Source organism: Leucopleurus acutus, assembly GCF_964270905.1.
Source record: "Leucopleurus acutus genome assembly, chromosome: 20".
Classification (NCBI taxonomy): domain Eukaryota; kingdom Metazoa; phylum Chordata; class Mammalia; order Artiodactyla; family Delphinidae; genus Leucopleurus; species Leucopleurus acutus.
In genome coordinates, this window is record NC_139162.1 from 55881785 (window position 1) to 55904854 (window position 23070).

Sequence of the window (23070 nt, forward strand, 5' to 3'; positions counted from 1 at the left end):
CCTGTTGAAATCCTATTCAGCTGTCCTGACCCAGCTCAAATACCCTCTTTGGAAAAGCCTGCCCTCATCCCCTAGGCTAGTCTCCCAGCATCCACTTTTACACCTTGTTCTCCACCTCCAGCCAGGGGTCCAGCTACGGAGAAGTGGCTGCCTCCTGAATGTGCCACAGGCTTCCTGGCCACTCGTCATCCTGTGAGACGACGGCCTAACAGGAACTTCCTACCTCCTCAGCCACAGCTCCTTTTTTTCCCTCTGGCCAGCCAGCAACTTTTTCCCGTCATCTGGGTGGCTGGCGAGGCTGGTTTGGGACTGGTTTTCTCTGGATCCCAACCTGGTTCAGCTTGGACGCTTCTGCTTCCCCAGAATGCCCCCTGACAAGCTCCCCTCCCCACCCCAACCAATTCCTGCTGGCCTCTCCCCCGGAGCTCAGTCAGCTTCCAGCCGAGCCACCAGATGGCGCCCTCCAAAACCAGATCGGAAGGGACCAGAGGCACAGCCCTAGGCAGGCAGGAGCTGATCCTCAGCCCCTATTTGCCGCCCTCACGCCTCTGCTTCCTTCGGGAACCAGACACATCATCGCTCCAAGATCCCTTCCCATCTCAACCCCACCCCCGCCCCTGCTCACACACCTCCCCAGGCTCCCCATGTCCCCCCAGATAACATCCACGATGCGGCTCGGCGGCTGAGGGCCTGTGGCCTGCCTAGCATACAAGCTTCTCGAGCACAGTGCCCTGCTTCCCTCTTCCTGTCTCCACGCCTCAGTCATGCTGTTCGTTTCACCCGGAATACTCTCAGCCCCAGCAGGTGTCTAATCGTCTTTCAGCCTCTTGCCGGGTGCCCCAGCCCCTGTTTCTAACCAAAGAACCACAGAAGCAAGCAGTTCCCCAAAACAAAAGTTTTCCCCTGGGACTTCCCTGGGGGTCCAGTGGTCAGGACGCTGCGCTTCCACTGCAGGGGGCACAAATTCAACCCCTGGTCGGGGAGCTTAGATCCCGCAAGCCACGCAGCACAGCCAAAAAAAAAGAAGTCCTTACCAGGGCCACACTCCTACGAGGCCAGCCCTTACTTCTCCAACCTCATCCCCTGCTACTTTCCTACATTTCAGGCACGTTTTTATCCCTTTGCCCACGCTGTTCTCATCCGGAAGACTCCTCAAATACCCACATGGCTCGTTCCCAGACGCCTTCAAGTACCTGCCAGTGCCAGCTTTCCAGTAAGGTCTATTCTGACTACCCTGTACAAAATGTCACAGCCCGACATTCGGTGTTGCAATCAGACACGCCCCAGTTTTGGACCAATCCCGGACCCCCGTGGTCTGCCACGCCCCCTCTGGGCCAATCAGAGTGTTCCGCCAGGCACGCACTCCTGCACACGCGCACACCAGCCTCCCTAACCCCTGCCGCCCCCTCTGCTTTCTCTCCGCAGCACTACCACTGGCAACGCATTTATTTTGTCACTGGGTGCCTCATGCCTCTCCTCCTGAAATGTATCGGATCTTTACCTGTCTCATGCACTACTGTACCACCAACACGTAGGACAGGGCCAGGCAAGGAGAACAGGACCATGAACGGGCGAGTGAATGAATGAATGCCCCAACTTGGAGGACAGCTCCTACTTGGCTCCAGCCAAGTGCTGCCGTGCAGGACCGAACAGCTCGCACTGTCAGAGTCCTGTTTATTCAGAAAAGTCAAAACCCCGGACTTTTATACGTGAACTACCCCAAATTTTAAATGTTGGCAACTGACTCAAATTTGTTTCAAAAGCAGTGATGGCAAGACCCAAGCTCCCCAACCCAATATTCACAGCCCCTACCCCTCGCCCGGCTGACCCTTCCTGCTCTGTACCAAGCCAACTTGTGACCACGTGGGCCCTGGATTGGGACCTCTGTTCCAACTGACCGCTCTTCCTGAAGCCCTGTCCCACCCCGTGACGGGCAGGCACAGCCCCAGCACGGGAATGGGAAGCAGCGCCCCACCTCCAGCCAAGGACGCAGCCACTGAGTGGCAACTTCACGACTTTTATTTGTGGTGCCTGTGCTTTATCTCGAAAATACCTTCTCCCCCTGCCCCAGACAGTGGGCCGCGAGGGGGCAGCAAAAAATAGAAGACATCCCTCCCTATTGCACACGGACCCTATACACAGGCCCACCTGGCCGAGGCCGGAGGGACTATTGGCACATTCTCGGATCCCTGTTCACGAGTGGGAGGGGTGATGAGGGTGGCATCACACGTGAGGGGGGACCTCTGGGCGGCCACTCTGGTCCTGGCGCTTCTTGGTCCTCGGTTCCTTCCTGGTCCCGCCTCCAGCCCGTCCCCCCTCAGCGACGTCCCCCTACCTGGCTCGGCCTCCGCCTCCATCCTGGCCTCGGATGGCCCCCCTTGGCTCCTGGGGACTCTGTACTCCCCTCCCAGTCTGGAGGTCCCGAGGGGAGGTTATGGCTTCTCAGAGACTCCCCGGGAGCCCTGTCACTCGTGTTCACGCAAAGGAAGGGGTGCATGTGGCAGAAGCAGCTGTATAAATATGGGTGCGGGGGAAGGGCCTCCTCCAGAGTCACTTGGAGAGTTTGCTGATGACGCGAATCAGGGCTGCGTTCTCATCCTTGAGTCGCTGGTTGTCAGCCCGGAGGTCGGACAGGGCCTGCGAGGTGGGACGGGTCAGCCAGGTGGCCCTGGGCAGGCTGCACCCACTGCCCACCCTCGCTCTGCCCTCAGCTCCCCATTAGCATTCACCTTCAGCTCCTCCTCCAGCTCCGCTGCCTTCCGCTCCAGGGCCCTGCGCTCCTGGAATAAACGGGAAGGTGAGGACGAGGGACCGGGGGTCGGGGAGGGCCGGAGGTCAAGTATGGCTGAGAGAGGCGGGCAACGGGCAGAGGGGCACGTTAGAAGGTCAGTGTGGCCCTCTTCATCCAGACCCGCCTGAGCTTGTAAGGCTGGGGACACAGCTGGCCCCGCTCCAGCCACCCTTACTCACGAATCTCTCCAGCTCCAGAAGGGCGGGCCTCTCTGCAAATCGCTCCTGCCTCTGGTGAGGACACAAAAAGAGCAGGGCTCTGAGAAGCGTCCAAACCGCAATGGCCAGAAGGGGGAAACCAGCAGTGAGGGGGAAAGGCAGACTCCTGGCTGGCCCAGGCCTCCCCACCCACTGCTCAGGACCACAAGCCCAGCCCCTCTTGGGCCAGGCTCCGCCTCCGAGATCTTAGCTCTGCCCCTCATTCGCCCCTCGTTGCCCACGCTCCTCCTCCCAAGGGTCCTAGTACCCCCACCACTCAGGCCCCTCCCCTCGACGCTCTGGCCCTACCTCCCAGGGATCCGGAGCCAGCACTGGCACGCCGGCCAATTCCCACCACCTCCAGGGCCGCGGCGTCCTCACCTGCGTGGCACGCTCCAGCTCCACCTTGAGCTGCGCCAGCTGCAGTGTGGTCTCGGTCAGGGCCTCGCGAAGTCGTTCGTTCTCACTGCGCAGCTCTGCATACAGCTGGGGGCCCCAGGAGGAGGGACACGGGGGTCAGGCTTGCCGGCTGAGATGCCGCATGTTTGCAGGGAAAGGGGGTGACTGTGGCTCAGGTGGGGCCGGAAAAGAGCAGGATGCCCGGATCGGTCAGGTAGAGCCACTAAGTAGGGGGCAGGAGGGCAGGTATATAAAAGCCAGCAAGTGGGGGTTAATGGCACGATCGTGGGGTGGGATCGCGAACCTTCCTGAAGCCTCCATCAGGCTCTTCTGGTTCTGGCTCTGGTTCTGGGTTGAGGTCCCGCTGCCTGCGGGAAGAGGGGCCGCCCTCGGGAGTGCTGGGGTGAGGGCAAGGAGGGCGTCATGGGGCGTGCCCACGGCCCCACAGACAGCCCAAACCCTTCCTGCCCACCCTGTACCTGGATCCTGGGCTGCGGTCTGCAGGCGCCGGCTCCGCCTCCTCCCCCTGTGGGCGGAGGTGGGGTTCAGCTTGGCTCCACCCCCAGCCCACCTCCAAGGCCGGCCCACAGCCCCAGCTCGGCCCGCCTGGGCCCCGCCCCGCACCTCCCGCACCTCGGCAGGTCCCCGCCACTCCTTGCTGACTCTGCGGTGCTCCTCGGCGGCCTGTGGTCCTTGCCCTTGGCCGTCAGGCGCCTCTGCTGGGGGAGGGGCAGGAGTCAGCCCAGTGATCTGTGGAGGGGTCCCCTCTGCAGGGTCAGGGTCTCTGGGCCCAACCCCCAGGAAAACAGTAAGACTGTAGCAGGAGGGAGCCGGTGGGCCCAGGTTGACCACCTCCCAGAGACCAGACCTCACCTCTCTGGGCAGGGCCATCAGAGTTCGCGACCCCGGGGACTCGGGGTCGCCGGGAAGGGTCCTGTGGGAGAGGGGCACGGGGGTCAGAGGACGAGGGCATCTTGTATCACCCCCTGCCCGGGCACCTGAGCCCTCTCACCAGGCTTTGCAGGCACGACTTCTCTGGCTCTGGGGCCTTTCCTGCAGCCTTCTCTGCTTCTTTAAGGTCTGTCAGAGTCACACCCTGGCACGGAGAAGGGGGCAGTCAGGGGGTCCAGGACTCAGGGCCCAGCCCCTTCAGGACAGTCTAGGCCCCCAGGCCCTCCTCCCGCAGACCCAGGGGTCCAGGCCCCCATCCCACACCTGCGTGGACCTCCGAGACTGGCGCATGAGGCGAGAGCGAGCTTTCCGCTGAGATTCAGACTCCTCGTCCCGTACAGGCATCTGGTAGGACCTGAGCGAAGGGCCCCGACCTCAGAGAGGGTTCCTTTGGAACCTGTCCCATCCCATGGTTGACACTCTCTGGGGGAGTCAAGTTCGGCCAGAGGACCTCAGCGCCAACCCTGGGACTCCTGGGTAAGGCAGCTGTCTCCCAGCTGGGGAGACAGCTGCTTCCTGCCCCCAGGCCTCTTCACCTCACCTCCGGCGGTCGCGGGAGTCCGCTGGGGGCGCTGCAGAGGCTACGGGGACATTTGGCTTCACTGGGGATTCAGGCTCCGGAATCCTGGAGGCAGGAGTGGAGTTACCCAAGGGAGGAGGAGGCCTGGAGATCTCAGACCTGTGTGAACGCATTCAATCAGCAAATGTTACTCAAGCTTGCGTTACATGGCAGGTACCACACATACAGCAAGAAGCACAAGAAAAAGAAACAAATCATCTCTGCCCCGATGAGTCAAATCTGAGCAGAAAAGATGCAAGCAAAAGAGAGGATAACCACAGAAAGCTCAGGACGCCACATGGTACGTCAGAAGAATGAAGCACCCTGGAGAAGAAAAGACAGAGCAAGGACAGGAGACCGGAGGTGTGCGTGTCCGGAGGCTGGGGCAGTGAGTGCAGTGGGGCTGGTGGGCCTCCCTGAGAAGCTGACATTCAAACAAACCTGAGAGAGGGAGGAAGGAAGCCCTGTGGGGGTGAGTGGGGAGCCACAGTGAAGGGCCCGGGCAGGAGCGAGCCCGCGTCAGAAAGGAGGGCGGAGGGCTGGAGAGGGGGGTGGGGGCCGCCGGAGGCCGGATCACGGTGGCCTTGGAGTTTTACTGTGAGCTTTTACTGGATGCACCAAAAGGGAAACTGAGGCCAAGAGTGGGAGGCAGGGACCAGACCCCAGAGAGCAAAGGCTGACAAGACAGGGGCCCAGACCTGCCCCACTCCCGGCGGGACCCGGGCCGTCAGACTCACGGGGCAGAGGACTCCGGCACCTTCCGGGAGGGGGTGGGGGTAATTCTGGCAAGACGGGGCTCCCTGGCCTGCGGGGAGAGGAGAGGAGGGGGCTATTCTCCTTGACTAGGCAGGGTCTGGTCCCCTGCCCCTCACCCTGCTCACCTGAGTGTAGGTCCCTTCCAGCCGCGAGGAGGAGGCGGAGCGCTGCAGCCCAGCCCCCGAGGCACCCTCGGTGCCCCGCCTCTCCGCAGGACCTAGGGCCCCAGAGCTCCCCGTCTTCTGGAGGCCAAAGCGCGTGGAGAAGGGGACCTCGTCGGGGGTCTGGAGAAGGGAAGGGTATCAGTTACAGGGAGAGGGTCCTACTTCTCAAGAACTTCAAGTGTTACCCCCAAAAGGACCATCACAAACTACAACTGGGGGGTGGGGAGGACAGGCACAGTCAGGAAAAGGCAGTCAGTTGTCCCAGAAGATTCTGGGAACTGTAGTCTTCACCCCACCTGCCCTGACAGGAGGTTCACAGGCTTTATGGCTACGCCCCCCACAACCTCCCGGGCCAGCACGGCCTCCGGGAGCCCAGACTCACCATGGGGCTCCTGGGGCTAGAGGGTGGCGGGGAGGAGACCCCGTTGAGCGTTCTGGATTCTGCAGGGGGTGGCTCTACAGCGTAGGAAGCAGGAGAGGTCTCTGAGCACCAGCCCTTCCTCCCGCAGCCCCCTCCTCTCCAGATTCAGGACCCCAGACCCCCAGCCCCTCACCCGAGGGGCCTTCTTCTCCCTCATCCTCATCCCGGATTGGGGGGCCCCCTGCCCCACCAGGCCGGCGCTCCTTGGACAAGTCCTGGAGGGAGATCTTCTCACGGCTGCTCAGACGACATACAGAGCTCCTGGTGGGAAGGGCAGGGCGTTGGGGTCCAAGCCCTGGGGAACCTCCAGCCCACCCACCCTCCAGGCGCCTCTCCCCTACCTTCGGTGTTTGCTGCTGGAGGGCCCCTGGGGCTCCTGGCCCCTGCTCTGGGAGGCTTCCTTTTGGTTCCGAAGCTGAAAGGGGGAAGGGGGCCACTGGGGAGGGGCAGAACACGCAGACCCTCCTGGGTCCCACATACAACTGTGCCGGGGTGGAGGTGGTACAGGGGGGAATGGGATGATCTGTGCACTCGCTGAGTTTTCCTAGACATGGCGCCCTGGGTCTCAAATGAGTCGTCCAGTACTCAGGGGCCCCCAGGCTTCCTGGCCTCTACCTCCCAGGGGCGAGCTACCCAATCTTCTCCCCAACACCTCAGCACACTGGACACGGGCTGCCAGGCCCGGCCTCCTCCCTTAAGGCTCGCTGTCAGGCCCAGCCCCCAAATGGCATCTCAGGGCGCAGTTCCCCAACTGCTGTCTTCACACCTCGAAGCCTGCACCGCAGTTCCCCCGCCCCTCCTAGCAAACCCCTTGTGCTACAGGTCTCCCTTCCCAGACACCCCTAGGCCTCGTCTGTGCCCCCACCTCTCAGAGACCCTGCTTCACCCACTAAACGCCTTCCCAGAGCCCCCAGCCTCCTCACCTGGCATTCAAGGCCCTTCAGGGTCTGCCCCTCTCCAAATTCCGGGTACCATACGACTCCCCCCCCGCCGAGCCTCTGCACGTACTGCTCCCTCGACAGTGTGCGAGCCCTGGTCCCCAGGAAGCTGCCCAAGTCCGCCAAGCCGGAAACAGGACCGTCTCCCTCCGTGTTGCCACAGCCAAGCTGTAAACACGGGGTCTGGTCCTGTCTACCTGCCACTCGCCAGGAGCTCCAGGCAGAGGGCCTGGCCCCCAGAAGGCCTCAGGAGATGTTTCTTGCCACCTAAGAGTGCTTACTGTGTGCCAGGCAGGGTTCTGAATGCTTTTGTTTAGTTACATACATACCACTCATAGCATAATACGTACTCCACGTAAGAGAAAATGTAACTCATAAAGTGCGCCGTACTATCCCCATTTTACAGATGAGGTAACTGAGGCCCAAAGAGGTTAAGTGACTGGCCTGAGCTCACACAGCAAATCCATGGCAGAGCTGGGATTCAGACCCCGAGTCCGCACCGTTTCACCCCTTCATTCTGCGTTTTTCCAGCAACAAGGCCTGGCCCAGTGCTGGCGGGGGGGCGTCCCAGGGGTGACAAGGCCCAGCCCAAGCCTGGATAGATGACTGCCATCTGCATCCCAAGGTCCCCCGGGGCCCAAGGCCCCGCCTCCCCCTAGTGCCCAGTTGTGCCCCTCCTCCTGGCTCCCCACTGGGCCCAGGTCACCGGCCAGGGAAGGGCAGGTCCCCAGGGACGTGGAGGCCCTCTCTCCTGGCTGCAGACAGACACTCACGTCCTCCTGCTTCTGGGCCAGCTCCTCCAGCAGGCTCAGCACCTCCTCATCCGCTAGATCACAGGGACGCTGCCCCTGGGTGGGGGGGGGAAAAGGCAGGTGAGGAGATGGTGGAGGGGCCCTCCCAGCCCCCACCGGTCCCCGGCCCCGGACCGGCCCTCACCGCATGCGTCAGCGAGTCCATGCCCCCGCCGTGCTCCGCCAGCAGGCGGCAGGCGTCCTCCACGCCCCAGTGGGCTGCGGCGTGCAGGGGCGTCCAGCCGTCCCCATCCCGCAGCTCCGGGTCGTAGCCGGCCTGAAGCAGCAGCCTGGGGGCCAGGGAGGCTCAGGTCAAGGACCAGGACAGGGGCTCGGGGCCAAGAGCTAAGGTCGGCCAGCTGTGCTGTGGTCGCAGTACCAGCTGTGACAGTACCGAAAACGGTCCTGGGCCAGGGGGTGAAGCGTCATGGCCCCAAGGCGCCCCCTCCCGGAAGTGACCCTCTGCCACCGCTTTGACTCCTCCCCTGGCCTAGCAGGTGGCCTCTGGAACCCTGCTTCTTGTACCTGCAGTGCTCAACTCTTCTGACCGTCACCCCTGGTTGTGAGACAGCTCCAGGGGAGGTGAGGGCAGGGGTTCCCCAGCACCCAAGCCTAGAGAAAGGATGAGACCCCAGAAGGGGCGGCCTGGGGGCAGCACTCTTCCAGGACCCCTCTGGCTCAGAGCAGCGGTTCTCAACCAGGACCACATAGCCGCCTGGGGACGTCTGGCCGTGTCTGGAGATGTTTCTGGATGTCACAACGTAGGGGTGGGAGCCAGAAGCATCAGTGGGTCGGCGCCAGGGATGCTGCTAAACAGCCCGCAGCACAGAGGATGGGCCCACAGCCAGGAACGATCTGGTCCAAATGCCACCAGTGCCGAGACGGAACCCCTGGCTTAGACGGTTCTTTCCCGTGAGATAATCACCACCTTAGACCACACGATCTGGTCCAGGGCAATTCTGCAAACTCGGCGTAGGGTAGACACGCCTGCTTTTAGAGAACGGCATTTAGGTTCCGTGTCAGTGAGAAAGAGCTGAAGCCAGGCGGGAAAGGCGGAGAGACGAGGTACCTTGTAAAGAGCCATTTTAAACAAAAGCGCCTCTGCGGGCCCCCAGCTCATCTGCTCCAGCCGTGCGGGCATCCGCTCCTCCCCCAAGCACGCGCCCACCTTGGGCTCCGCTGTTCTCTCTGCCCAGTGAATGTTCTCGAGGCATCAGTGCCTTTCACGCGGCCACCCTCTCGGTCGTCACAACCTCCTCCCCGAATCTCGAAGGGGACCTCCCCACCACACTCGCTCTCCCCCACTGCCCTGTTTATATCCCTCTGGACCAGTGGTTCTCAACTGGGGACGACGCTGACCCCCAAGGGACGTTGGGCAACGCCCAGAGATGTGCCTGGTTGTCGTGACTGCGGTGGGGTGTGGCTCCTGGCACCTAGTGGGTGGAGGTCAGTGTCCCACCCCCATGAACAGGACAGGCCCCCAGGGTTATCCAGCCCCACGTCACCAGGGTGGAGGCTGAGGACCCCTCTCTGAGCACTCAGGGCCATGTGATGTGACCGGCTTCCTCAGTCACTTGTCTCTCTGTCTCCTCGACAAGGCTGCGAACTGCACATGGGCCCAGATCTGTCTCGTTTGCTGCTATATCCCCAGTACCTAAAAGATGGCCTGGCATACAGCAGGTGCTCAGTAAGTGTTGAGTGAACAGCATCAAAGAAATGTACACCTTTACCCTGCCACTCATCTTTAACGAGGAGAATGTCAGCTACATTCTTCCAAAAATGCAGTCCATAGATAGATCTGGTTGTAAACCCATACTAAGGGGCGGAAATGAAATTCCAGTCGGTGAGTATCTCTAAGGCCAAAGCGTTTCAGTTCTGTGGCAGAGAATGAGGCTGTCCATGAACATCCACTCTCCTTCCACCTTTAATCATGGCACCCAGGGACCTCCCCGGTGGTCCAGTGGTTAAGACACTGTGCTCCCAATGCAGGGGGCCCGGGTTGGGTTCAATCCCTGGTCAGGGAACTGGATCCTGTGTGCTGCATCTAAGACCTGGGGTAGCCAAATAAATAAATGAATAGGCGGGGAGCCACTGCAGAGCCCCGAATGAAGATGAGGCCCCCTGCCCTGGGAAGACGCTTCTAAAAAAAAAACATGGCGCCCAGCTTTCAGGGGGTTGCCTGCTGAAGCAGAATCTCCCAGCCTCCCTCACAGCTAGGAGCGGCCAGCCGAGAAGGGTCTGGCAAATGGGATGTCAGTATTCAGTGTGTACGCCGCTTCTGGACTGTCCTTTTGAAAGACATGGACATTTGCTCCTTTTGCCCCCTGCTTTTTCCTGCTGGCTGGGACACAGATTCAAGGGCAGGAGCTGAGCAGCCACCTGAGACTCAGGGGTGGAAGCCACGGGTAGAAGAGGGCACAGCTTCCAGGGCTGGGCACATCACCGGGCCTGACCGTCCCACCCTCCTTGCCACAGGGACCAGCCCTGGGATGAGCAGGCGTGCCAGGCAGCCCAGTGAGTATCAGACCCAGGACTTTCACTGGAACTACGGAGGACGAGGCACTCTACCTCTGAATGAGGGGAAGCAGCCAGGACATGAGACTGGAGCTGTTAGGCGTCATCTTAAGCTCCTCACTGAAAAGCTTCCTTTTTTTTTTTCTTCCCCAGCCGCACCGTGCAGCTTTCGGAATCTCAGTTTCCCGACCAGGTACTGAACCTGGGCCACGGCAATGAAAGCCCAGCATCCTAACCACTAGGCCACCAGGGAATTCCCTGGAAGACCTTTCTAAAAATTCATTAACACAGAGGTGAGCAGAGATGGAGAGATTCATCTGGACTCCATTTATATACTAAATATAAAGTATAACATCACATGAGAGAGAGCGGAAAAAATAAAGAGAGAACAGGGGAGTCTGATGATAAGAAGTAGAACCAACTACTGACAGGAAGGGGTGAGGCACTCAGAAATGGACAAGACCAAGGTGAGGATGAGAAGCAGAGAGTACACGCTGCAACAATTTAAAATATAGATGCACCAAATAACCTGGCCTTGAAATACGCAGCACAAAACCTGACACAACTACGAGGAGAAACAGCAAAAATCCACAACCATCGTGAGACATTTACTGCACTTCTCACAGCAACTGAGAGAATAAGCAGATGGGGGAAAAAAATCACTACGGATACAGAAGATTTAAATAGCATGAGTACAAAGTGGACCTAATAACCTATATAGGACGCTGTACTTAACAACACAATTCTTTTCCAGCTTACAGACTGGGTTATGAAGCATTCCAGCTTACACAGACTGGGGTGTGAAGCAAACCTCAATGAATTCCAGAAATCTGGAATCACAGAGAACCTGTTCTCTGACCACAGTGCCAGTAAGCCAGGAAGTGAGTACAGGCAGACCTCGGAGATATTGAGGATTTGGTTCCAGACCACCGAAATAAAGCAAATACTGAAATAAAGCGAGTCACATTGATATTTTGGTTTGCCAGTGCATATAAAAGTTAAGTCTGTTATGTGTACAGCATTATGTCTTTAAAAAAATGTACATACATTAAAAAACACTTTATTGCTAAAAAACGTTCGCCTTCATCTGACAACGTAGGGTTGCCACAAATCTTCAATTTGTAAAAAAACAAAAAAACAAAAAAACACTATTAGCGAAGCACAATAAAATGAGGTATACATGTAATTCAACTACGACTAGAAAATCCCATGTATTTGGAAATTAACGACATACTTCTAAATGATCCCTGGGTCAAGGAAGACTACAAGTAGGAAAACGTTTTAAACTGAAGGACAGGGAGAAGCCTGCACATCAAGACTTATGGATGCAGCTAAGGCTGTATTTAGAGGGAAATGCATGGCCTTAGGTACATAAATTAGAAAAGGGAGGGAATGGACAAAATCCACAAGAAGGTGTAAGACAGTGAGAAGCAACAGGCTGGCCCAGCGCAAGGGGCAGGGGAAGAGGGAGGGTCTACACCGGCCCAGCTCACCTCATCACTTCGATGTAGCCCTTGGCGGCGGCCACGTGCAGGGCAGAGGCCCCCGTGCGGGGGTGCCGGGCCTCTGGCATGGCGCCCCCGTTCAGCCAGCACCTTGTGTCGTGAAGCAGCAACTCCTCCTCGGCCCGTTTGGCTGCTTCCACATCCACACCTGGGAGGACGAGAAGGGGGGGATAGGTGGGACTCCCACCCTGAGACCCAGGAAGCACAGAGTGGCACGTGGCCTGGTCCCTCTGCTCTGAGCCCCCTCTGGGAGGACTAGCTCTGAACTAGCTCTGTTACTTCCCAACCATGCTCCGTGAAGCCCTGGGGTCCACTAAGGGTCTCTGAGTCACTGCTGGGGGCTGGGAGGATGGAGGGCGCAGGAATCTTACATCTTACACTTCCTATCACTACAGATACAGTCCTTAGCCCAGCATCTTTGTGTGTTTTGTCACCGTTATCACTCATGAGTAGGATAAACCAGGCAAAAAGCCACTAAACAGTGCCCGTACCTTGGGGCAGCGGCACCTTCCCACCAGCTGCTGTTCCCTGCTGTCACCTGCACAATCTGTGCGAGGCAAGCATGCTTCCTCACTCGCCAATTTCACTGTAGTCAACTGGTCTCAGGGAAAACTGTACTGCATTTATGGATGCAAAAGGCACGTTATGACTTTAAACATAAGTTGACTGTGGATCAAAACGGGCAGCCTTGTTGAGGCTGGAATACTACCTTTAGACTGTCACTGAGAATCTGTACTTTGCACGTTATGAACTACTGAGACGGGAGTCAAAAACAGTCTCTTCTAGGGAATGTGTACTCTCTCTCCTGGGAAGTGTATTACTGGCTGCTAGTTTTTTGATTGTGAAATTTCTCACTCACCCAAGCGCTGCACAGAGTTGAGCTGCCCTGCTCAACAGCCGTCAGCAACGTGCGGCTACGGAGCCCCTGAACTGTGGCTACTTCCCACTGAGACGCCTTGTAAACGTAAAATACACTGGATTTCGAAGCACAGAAAAAAAGAGTCTGCGGCAGCTCACGCGTAGTTTTTCATATTGATTACATATTGAAATGATAATGTCTCGGACGTACTGGATTAAATCACTATATTACTATAATTAGCTTCAACTGTTTTTGTTTTTCCGCGCACCTACTTGGAAATTCTCAGTTACGCCTGTGGCTGACTCTGGCTTTCCACTGGACAGCACTGGCGACGACGCGGTGTACGGCCGCCTGGCTTACAGCAGTACAAGGCGACAGAGGCCATGACAGGTGCCCCTCCCCGCAGCCCCGGAGGTAACCACCTTCATCAATCTGCTTTCCTGAACGGGAAACTGGTTACACCCTTACTGCAGGTTGGAAATGCTGCCCCGGGGCTACCCGGAGGATCCCAGAAACGCAATCCCCGCCCGGACCAAATCTGTCCGGGTCCAGCTGCGCACTGGCGCCACCCGGTGGCACCTGGGCCCTCGGACTAAACGCCAATGGATTACCTTAGGGTCCCCTGGCTGGCGGGGACTCCCAGGGGCAGCTATTCCAGGAATGTCTGGCTGGCTAGGGCCCATCCCGCAGGCCCAGGCTGGGGTGGAGGCCAGGAGAGTGCCAGGCACTCAGGGACCCCCCCTCCCTCTCTCCTCCCCGACCTCCTTAAAGGGAATCACCTACATTCAGTCCTATTATAGATGCAGGCGCCTTGCTGCGGGGAGGGAAGGGCAGAGTTTGCCAATCTTTTATTCAGCAACCACAGTTAGTATCCTGCGTGTTCAAACGCATGCTTCTGCAACTTTGCTCTTTGCCGAGATCTGCCCATGTTTATTAACAGAGCTCCTCATGGGGGTTGGCAAACTACAGCCTGCACGTGCGGGCCACCAGTTTGGTTAACATAAAATTTACCAATTTCACTATTTTATTTATGTATTTATTTTATTTAATTTTGCTGTGTTGGGTCTTCGTTTCTGTGCGAGGGCTTTCTCTAGCTGCGGCAAGTGGGGGCCACTCTTCATCGCGGTATGCGGGCCTCTCACTATCGCAGCCTCTCTTGTTGCGGAGCACAGGCTCCAGACGCGCAGGCTCAGTAGTTGTGGCTCATGGGCCTAGTTGCTCCGCGGCATGTGGGATCTTCCCAGACCAGGGCTCGAACCCGTGTCCCCTGCATCGGCAGGCAGATTCTCAACCACTGCACCACCAGGGAAGCCCAATTTCACTATTTTAAAGCGTACTACTCAGTGGCTTTTAGGACTTTCACAACGTGCAACCACTGACCCTATCTGTACCTCAACTTTCTCATCACCCCAAATGGAAACCTCGTACCCCATTAAGCAGTCCCTCCCCAGCCCCTGGCAACCACCAATCCACTTCCTGTCACTGCGGACTTGCCTCTTCTGGACAGCCACCTGTGTTTGTAAGTAAAGTTTTATTGGAACACAGCCACACCCACTCATTTACATATCCTCCCTGGCTGTTTTCCCCACCACAGCAGCAGGGTAGAGTGGTTGCAACCTGACAGCATGTCCCGCAAAGCCTAAAATATTTACTGCCTACGGACTTCCCCAGTGGTCCAGTGGTTAAGACTCTGAGCTTCCATGGCAGGGGGCCTGGGTTCAATCCCTGGTTGGGGAAGTTCCACATGCCATGTAGTGTGGCTAAAAAAAAAAAATTTACTGCCTAAAACGTTTGCCGACCACTGCTTGGACCACTCATTTATAGATTACTGACTGATCCGTTCGCCCTTGGGTGTCGGCCACATCCTCTCAACACTGAAGCCTCCATCGGGTGGCCTAGGAGTGCTGGAACACTGGGAATGTGGATCTCCAGCTGTAATCCATGCTGTCCAGCTGGTTCCCACAGTGGCTCGAATCACCCGCACTCCTGCCGGCCAGAGGTAAGAGTGCTCTGCCTTGCCATCACTGGAACTGACTGTCAGAGCTGCCCGTCTCTGAGAGTAACTGCCCCACGTCCGCTGTCCTGATGTTAGGATTCCAAGTGGCTGCTGCAAATGCTTCGGAAACACTTTGCGTGTCCTCCCTGCCCAGTTCCAAGTCCCTGTGGGTCCGGCCATGGCCCTCTGAGCAGGCAGCCAGAGAGCCCTGTGCTTGGACTGTGGCCCTGCGGCCCGGGCCGTGCAAGAGCATCTGCAGTGGAGCTGCTGCTTGGACCTGCAGGCATCCAGTCTCCCGCCTCCGTGAAGACTTCTGCCTTTTCCTGACCCCTGTTTTCAGCCGACGTGGCTGAGCCCACAGCCCGGCTCCATGGGTGACCCCTTCACCAGGCCTGACCGTCCTCCTTGCCACCGTGACTGGCTCAGGGGCAAGCTTGTGACCAAGGTGGCCCTAAGAGCGTCAGGCAGAGGACTGTGGATGGGACTACGGAGGAGCTGGGTTCTAGCTCTGCTGGGGCATCAGCCTGCACTGCTAGCAGCCATGCTCAGAACCAATACCTCACGGAGAGAAGCTGTCTAAGAATGCAGTCAACACAGAGTTCAGCAGTGATGGAGGGATTCTTTTGACTCTATGCACCTCGATCAAACCACGCCTCAAGTCCATATAACTCCTAGACCACGGTTACCTAAGCCCATAAGTTGTCTTCTTTTTTATTTTATTTATTTTTTTCTTTTTGCGGTTCGCGGGCCTCTCACTGTTGCGGCCTCTCCCGTTGCAGAGCACAGGCTCCGGACGCGCAGGCTCAGCGGCCATGGCTCACGGGCCCAGCTGCTCCACGGCATGTGGGATCTTCCCGGACCGGGGCACGAACCCGTGTCCCCTGCATCGGCAGGCGGACTCTCAACCACTGCGCTACCAAGGAAGCCCTTCTTTTTTAAACTGTGGTAAAATACAGAGACTCTGCCGACCACGCTCCGCTGAGGCTTCCGTGTGAAGGCGAGCATCGCGGAGCCGTGGGGCAGGAGCCGCCCGACTCCGGAGGCGGTGGCTGCAGTGCTGTTGGCAGGTGCCTCCCACCCCCAGCAGTGCAGCAGAGCGTCCTCCCAGTAGGACCACAGGCCTTTGTGCCTGGTCGGCCCTACAAGCCAACATCCCCCAACCTTCGCCCCGCAGAAGGGGAACATGGGCTGCTGTGAGAAGGTGATGTGAGCTCTGGGCACTTCCTGCAGAAACACACAGGATGTCCGAGAGACCACCCACCCCCTGGTGGCCTCCAAGCATTGCCCTGCAGACTTTTTTTTTTTAATTTTTAAATTTTATTTAATTTATTTTTTATACAGCAGGTTCTTATTAGTTATCTATTTTATACATATTAGTGTATTATGTGTCCATCCCCATCTCAGACTACTTTTTAACTACAAAGGGAGGAAGATGCCTCCACGGTAGAGTCACCTGGGCAACACCCCAAACGAGGTTCAAGGTTAACATCACCAGTAACGGGGCAGAGAGACAGAGCCTGTCTCCCGGAGGGACTCGCTAAGAAGTTCCTGCCAAAACTGCAGAACTGAAGAAACAGCCAGGTCCAAGCTGAGGGACCTGTGTGTGAAACAAGGGAGGGTGAGGAGGGCGAAGGCTGATCCAGGTGGAGGGAGCTGGACGTGACATGAGAACCAGGTGCAGGGAGAGACCCAGGGAGGTCCACCCCTAGAGGAGAGGGAGGGAACACGGGCAATCATGCCAAAAAGTGAAAAACCCCTGAGTCCATACTTTACGATTCCACTTATACAAAACGTCCAGAACAGGCAAATCTAGAGACACAAAGCCAATGAGAGGGATGCAGGGCTGGGGATGACAGCTCTGGGGTGTGCGATTTCTCTTGGGGTGATCCAAATCATCTAAAATCGATGTGGGGACTTCCCTGGTGGCGCAGTGGTTAAGAATCCGCCTGCCAATGCAGGGGACATGGGTTCGGGCCCTGGTCCAGGAAGATCCCACATGCCGCGGAACAACTAAGCCCGAGCGCCACAGCTACTGAGCCTGCGCTCTAGAGCCCACGTGCCACAACTACCGAGCCCGCGTGCTACGACTGCTGAAGCGCGCGCAGCCGAAACTAAATAAATAAAATAAAATTTTAAAAAATAATTAAAATTTAAAAAATAAAATAAAATCGACGTGGTGGTGGATGCACAACATTGAGTGTGAATAAACTAAAACCAAACGAACACCAGATCGCACACTTCCAAAGGGTGAACGGTACACACTGTGAATTGTATCTCCACGAAGCTGCTGAAAAGCTCTGGTAAATCTCAGTGAAGGTCATGTGGGCACTCAGCGGACTGCTATCAAAACCTGCCTCTGTGTTTGAAGTTTTTTGAGATACAAAGGTGGAGAAGGGGAGGGAGAAAACCCCGGTTCTGTCTTTCCTTTGCTTCCCACTCCCCTCCACCTGAACCAAAGCAGGGCTCCTGGACCTCAGCTGCCCACCTCGGCTCGCCCACCAGCACCTCCATACCCTACGTGGCTCTCACGACCCCCGACACACAGCTGCCCAAGGGCGGGCCCTTGCCCCTCCCACCCAGAGCCAAGCCGGCCGTCTGGGCGTCACCTCAGACGCCCCGGCATCTACTTTTCACCAGCCTGCCCGCACCCCCTGTGCAGCCCTCCAGACCTGCCAGGCCCACTGGCCCTGCGCTCACACCTTCCCACCCATTGAGCCCTGACAACCCGCGAGGCACTGCTGCTGCCACCCTCGCTCTGTGGGTGAGACAGTCACCTCCACAGCTGGGCTGTGACCCAGGGCTCCGGCGGGAGACTGGGTGAAGCGGTGAAGCTGCTGGCCATCCCCCACCTGACCTGCCCCGTGTCCTCCGCCCCCAGCTCAGCCACGCACACTGCACACCAACTGGCCCCAGACGGCTACTTGTAGCGGGGCAGGGGGAAGGTGAGAACCTGCTAGAAGTAATACACACTCCCCCTAGAAAAATGAGCATGGCCAGACAGAGTTTTGAGGGGTCCTGGGCCCCATATTAAGGACACTGGGGCTCAGTGATCCTGAGCACAGGACAGACCAGCTCCCCAGAAGCCTGTGCATTCCCCTACCCACACCCCAGCAGAATTCCTATCACCTGCAATCACGTAACGAACCCCTGGACAAGCCTCTACCTCACCTTCCTCAGTCACTCGAGGATAAAGCGACACTGCAGGCCAACAGCAGTTTGCGCTCTTATTCTGTGCCCCGCACTTCCTCCAATTACTCTGGATAGCCCTGGGGGTAGGTACTCACACCCCGCTTCCCATGTAGGGACTGAGGCCCAGAGAGTCAGGGTCCTCGGGAACGGAGGGCCCGCCCCGCAGCAGCCCCCGAGGCCCACCTCGGCGGGCAATCTCCACCTTCAGCAGCCCCTCCATGGCGTCAGACTCGGCCAGGTCCAGGGGCAGGTCCCCATCACTGTTCACCGCGGCGATGTTGGCCCCGTGGCTCAGTAGGTACCTGGGGGCAGGGCGAGGTCAGAGCGGAAGGGTCCGGCCCGTTCTCATCAGGCCCCGCCCACCCTCCCCGCCTCACCTGGCGATGTCCAGGTAACCACAGGAGGCGGCCACATGCAGGGGCGTCCAGCCCTCATTATCTGCCTGGTTCACCGTGGCACCCTGCTCCACCAGGAAGCGCACCACCTCCAGGTTCTCGTCGATGCAGGCCTGGGGGGCGGGACAGGCTGTCACCTTCACCTGGTCCAGACCCTGCATGCCCTGCCGTCAGGACCCCTGGCAGGGACCGCTAGGCAGATGCAGGGCCAAGCGGCCCTGACAATCAAGGAGAAGACCCAGATGGCTCTGGAAAACACCAACCCTGTCCCCAGAGGCCCCTCCAGCCACCCAGCTGTTTAAAACCCCCCGGCTTCCCAGTGGTTAGGTCAGCCAGGCATCTGGGGCTTACTGGATACCATGAGAGGAGGAACTGGACAGAGAAGAGAGGGGGGCTTCACACCCAGGTGTAGGAATCCTGCACGGTGCTTGTTAGATGAGACACACCCACAGTCACCACCGAAGGATGGGGCTTCCAGTGATGAACCAAAGGGAGGAGGCCCAGCCCCTCCTCCCTCAGACCCAGGGGTCCAGGGCCCCAGCCCCTCCCTCAGATCCAACAGATACTCTACAAGAACTGACCGTGGCCCTGCCTTGTACCTGGAGGGGAGACTGCTGGACCCCTGGGGCCCAAGGCTGTGCAGACCTAGCTGGTAAAGTCACCAGGTCCCTGGAAACCTGGGACAGAGTGAGGGTCCCGGGCAGGCCTCCTCCACTGGGAGACATGACTGAGTTAGCGTGTGCCCGGGACCTGGGGCCCAAGGAGAGGCAGCTCCCCTGCACCGAGGGTCTCCTAGGCACAGGGCACTGCACCAAGGGGCTTGCACGGGCATCTTCCCCAATCCTACGGCTGTCAGGGTCCTGTTTGATGGAGGAAGAATCAAAGCTCCAGGAGACAAGCACTCACACCAAGTGGGGGCCAGAGAAGGGATTCAGCCCCGGGCGCGTGTGGACACTGGGTGGGCGCTGGGACCTGAGCAAGGGCTGAGGGACAGGAGTGGACCTGGACTCCCAGGTCCTCAGGGTAGGTTAACCTCCAACTCCCTCACCTCTCCAAAACCATCCATCTGGAGAAGGGGGAGGGAGCTACAAGGGCCAAGAGCATGAAGTCATGGAAACTCAGGCTGTGAAAGGGGGGCCACACGTGCCCTGGGAACGGGATGAACTCTGGGCTCCGTTTATTTCCATTTGGTTGTCATGGTGATGGGGGAGGGGGGCAAGGAGGGAGATGGGCCTTTCCCTTTCAAGGACCTGGCCGGGCACAGGCATCCATGTGAAAGATGCCTGCGGCCTGGGCACCAGGGATCCAAGAATCCAGGCCCCCAGCCCCCCCTCCCTCAGACTCAGGGGTCCAGACTCCCCCGCCCCTCCCCGTTGAGAACTAAGAATCCTGGCTCACAGTCGTTCCTATTCCAGACCCCAGACCCCTGGCCACTAATTACAAGGTAACTTTAGAGAGGGGGTAGAATATACCAGCCTCGTCTAGCAGTTGACAAACCAGCCTGAGGTTGGGGCTGAGGCTCGAGAACGCCTAGGGACCCGACCAGAGCAGGGAGCTGATGCCTGGGGACCTGCTCCATGCAGAACAGAAACCACAGCCGCAGGACTCACCCAGATAACGTGGGCAACTGCTCCGGTTTGCCTGTCTGGGGGTTTCCTGGGACCTGGGACTTTCAGTGCTAAAACCAGGCCAGTCTTCGGCAAACCAACACGAGTTGGTCACCAGACGCCCAGACCTGACCCAAACCCCCGCACCCCTGCTTGCTGGCTGTGTGACCCTAGGCAGGGACTTCCCCTCTCTGAACCTCAGATGCCCTAATCCTTCATGCCTCCTGCAAAGTCCTGGCAAGGGAGTGTACCGAGTGCTCGCCTGTAGCGGGAGTGGGAGAGGGATCCCACCTAACAGGCCAGGCCGGGGTGGTCTTCTGCAGGGTCTGGGCCAAGGGAGAGGGCGGGGAATGGGGCTTGGCCTGCAACGCAGGGCCAAGAACCCCTTCGGGAAGGTCGAGGGGAGCCAGGGGCAGGGACGATGGCGGAGGAAGGGGGACAATGAAACCTGAGGCCCCTTTCCTGGGCGTGCCAAGCTCTGAGACCCTCCTCTAGATGGAGGAAAATGTCCCAGGAAGCACTAGGGCCTCTGCAGGGCACAGGCCTGGGGGTAGGGAAAGGGAAAGGGGGGAGGGGTAGTACTTGGACCAGGGGCTGCAACTCCCCAACTGGATGCCCACAGCCGCTTCCTGAAGGGTGTTTTTCCTCCTTTGCCAGAGCCCTGCCAGGGAGGGGCTGACTACTGGCCCCATTAACAGATAAGAAACCTGAGGCACAGAGAGAGAAGACACTAATTCGAGATCACAAAGTCGAGCAGCTGAGATCAGAACTCAGGACTACTCTGCTTTGCTGAGCCTCTCCTCTTCCTGGGAACCTGAGAAGTGGGCCTCTTCCTGCCTCCACCCCACTCCTCTGCCCCCTTCCAAGGTTTCCTTCCCAGGGTCCTCTCTGGGCCCCAAAGTAACCAAACCCTAGCGGTTCCGGCACAGAAGAGGGCTGGGGACTGGACCAATTCGAGGAGACTAGGAGGCAGACAGCCTCAGGGACAGAGGGAGGGGACAGAGCTCTTCTATGGCTTGTGCCTGGTGGTCCCACTGGAGGGGGGTGGGGAGTGATAAAAGCACGCAGAACTAGAGAGAACTCTAGTTGTGGGACATTTGGGGGGCCCTAGTTCAGAGGAACCCTGGAGACAGCAATCAGAGTGTTTTGGAACGGCATGGGGGCCCCAGGGTGGACAGAGAGGAGAAACAGGGTGCTAGACCCCTTGGGAAGGTGATATGATGAGGGGCTGGGAGAAATGGCACATGCTACGGGAGAAAGAACCTGCCCAAATCCACAGGAGGGGATCCAGGCAGCGAAAGCAAGGTGACCAAAGAACAGAGAGGTGTCCCGAAGCCAGGAAGAGGTGGGTGCTTTGAGTGTTCCCAGAAAAAAAGGGTGATGATGCAGGTCTGGCCAAGACAAGAGGAGAGGAGAGAGGAGGTGCCTGGAGAAGAAGAAACATCTCTGAGAGAAGGCCTACAGTGGGAGACAAGAGGTGGCACAGCCCACAGAAGGAGAATGAAGAGGCCATGAGGGTGAAGGGGGGCGGGGAGACAGCATGAGGTGACCCAGACCCGGGGAGCATCCCCTTCAAGAATACAGAGCTGGAATTCCCTGGGGGTCCAGTGGTTAGGACTCCACGCTTCCGCTGCAGGGGGCATGGGTTCGATTCCTGGTCAGGGAACTGAGATCCCACGTGCTGCGAGCCACGGCCAAAAAGAGAATACAGCGCCTTGAAGGCAGGGGCTCAGGAAAAAGCATCCTTAGACAACAACAGATGGCACAGACCAAGGATGAAAGAAGTGGCGTGGAAGGCCCTGGGCCTAGCCAAAGAGGTGGCCCAGCCCAGAGACCAAGGGGGGAAGCAGCACAGGCCCAAGAAAGAGGAGGAGGATGCTCCAGGAAAGTGATACCTGCCTGGAAGGGGGAAACTGTGGGCACCGGTAGAGCTGTAAGTGTCACCGACTCAGGAAAGAGGTCCAGCATTAGATGACAAAGTAGAGGTGGAACCAGTGGAGGTGGCACAGGCGAGACTAGTAAAGAGAGCTCAAGGTCGGGAAAGAGCAGCGCGAAGTGACGAGACTAGGAGGGACTGGACTGAGGCCGTCAACAATGGCTCGGGTCCAGGGAGAGGGCGGCGCAGGGTGGCAAAGACCAGGGTCAGTTCAAGTGTCTCAGGGTCGGAAGAAGGGAGCTCGAGGTGGGTGGGCGGAAAAGAGGGCCAGCACGGGATGGCAGGGACCGGAGCAGCAGCAACGGCGCAGACCAGGACTAGCAACGGTGACTTCGGACAGGGGAGGGAGGGTGCTCGAGGTGGCTTAGACCCAGGGCGATTCAGGTCCCCGGGACGGGCCCGGGCGGGGGCGCTGACCTGGTGCAGGGCGCTGATGCCGTCGGCGTTGGTGGAGTCCAGCACTGCGCGGGCAGGCGGCGGGGCAGCAGGGTCGAGCTCGGCGCCCGGGCCGGGGTCGGCCGCGCGCAGCATCAGGCGCGCCTCGTCCAGATCGCCGCCCGCGCAGGCCGCCAGGAACTCGGCGGCGCGCTCGAAGCGCACGGTGCGGGCGCGCCGCTCCCCGGGGCCCGGTTCGGCGCCCGCCCGCGCCCCCCACTGCCGCAGCTGCTCCCGCCGCCGCTCGCGGGCCGCTGCCGCCGCCGCCCCGGAGCCCGCCCCCGGGCCATCCTCGCCCGACATCGCACCGCCAGCCCGTGAGCGAACGAGCGAGCGAGCGAGCGCCGAGCTCCGAGCCCTGAGCTGCCGCCGCCCGCCCACGGGCCGCCGGGATCTACCGCCCGCCCAGCACCGTCCCGCGCCGCCCCGCGCCGCCCAAGGATCCACTGGCCCCCGCCCGGCGCGTGACGTCACCCCGCCGTCCCGGGGCGCTCTGGGAAATGGAGTCCTCAGCCTGGAGAGGCGAATGGCAACCGCCTCACGGAAGGCCGCGGGAGCTCTGGGAAATGGAGTCCATGAGCGGAAATTGCTCTTGGCAACGCTCCGGCCTCGATCGGCCCCGAGGCACACTGGGAAGTTCGCAGCTCCGAGGTGTCGAAAACATGAT

General features: G+C 58.9%; 1 protein-coding gene across 4 annotated transcripts; it reads right to left on the bottom strand.

Moving 5' to 3' along the window:
* Positions 1 to 2009: 2009 nt before the first annotated feature.
* PPP1R12C (protein phosphatase 1 regulatory subunit 12C) lies at positions 2010 to 22802 on the bottom strand. 4 transcript variants are annotated; one of them, XM_082863305.1, is made up of 22 exons: positions 22386 to 22802; positions 18408 to 18538; positions 18214 to 18332; positions 11975 to 12134; positions 8113 to 8257; positions 7950 to 8024; positions 6580 to 6653; positions 6372 to 6499; positions 6200 to 6273; positions 5779 to 5937; positions 5635 to 5702; positions 4880 to 4963; positions 4603 to 4693; positions 4400 to 4483; positions 4261 to 4321; positions 4021 to 4106; positions 3867 to 3913; positions 3692 to 3785; positions 3370 to 3474; positions 2971 to 3021; positions 2730 to 2780; positions 2010 to 2637 (listed from the first exon to the last, which is right to left on the bottom strand). In XM_082863305.1, the coding sequence occupies exons 1-22, from the start codon at positions 22704 to 22706 to the stop codon at positions 2551 to 2553; spliced, it is 2295 nt and encodes a 764-aa protein (XP_082719431.1). In that variant the 5' UTR covers positions 22707 to 22802; the 3' UTR covers positions 2010 to 2550. The 4 variants fall into 4 exon arrangements, with proteins under 4 accessions (XP_082719431.1, XP_082719429.1, XP_082719430.1 ...); XM_082863303.1 differs by having other exon boundaries at positions 4021 to 4103; positions 4880 to 5017; XM_082863304.1 differs by having other exon boundaries at positions 3692 to 3755; positions 4880 to 5017.
* Positions 22803 to 23070: the final 268 nt, after the last annotated feature.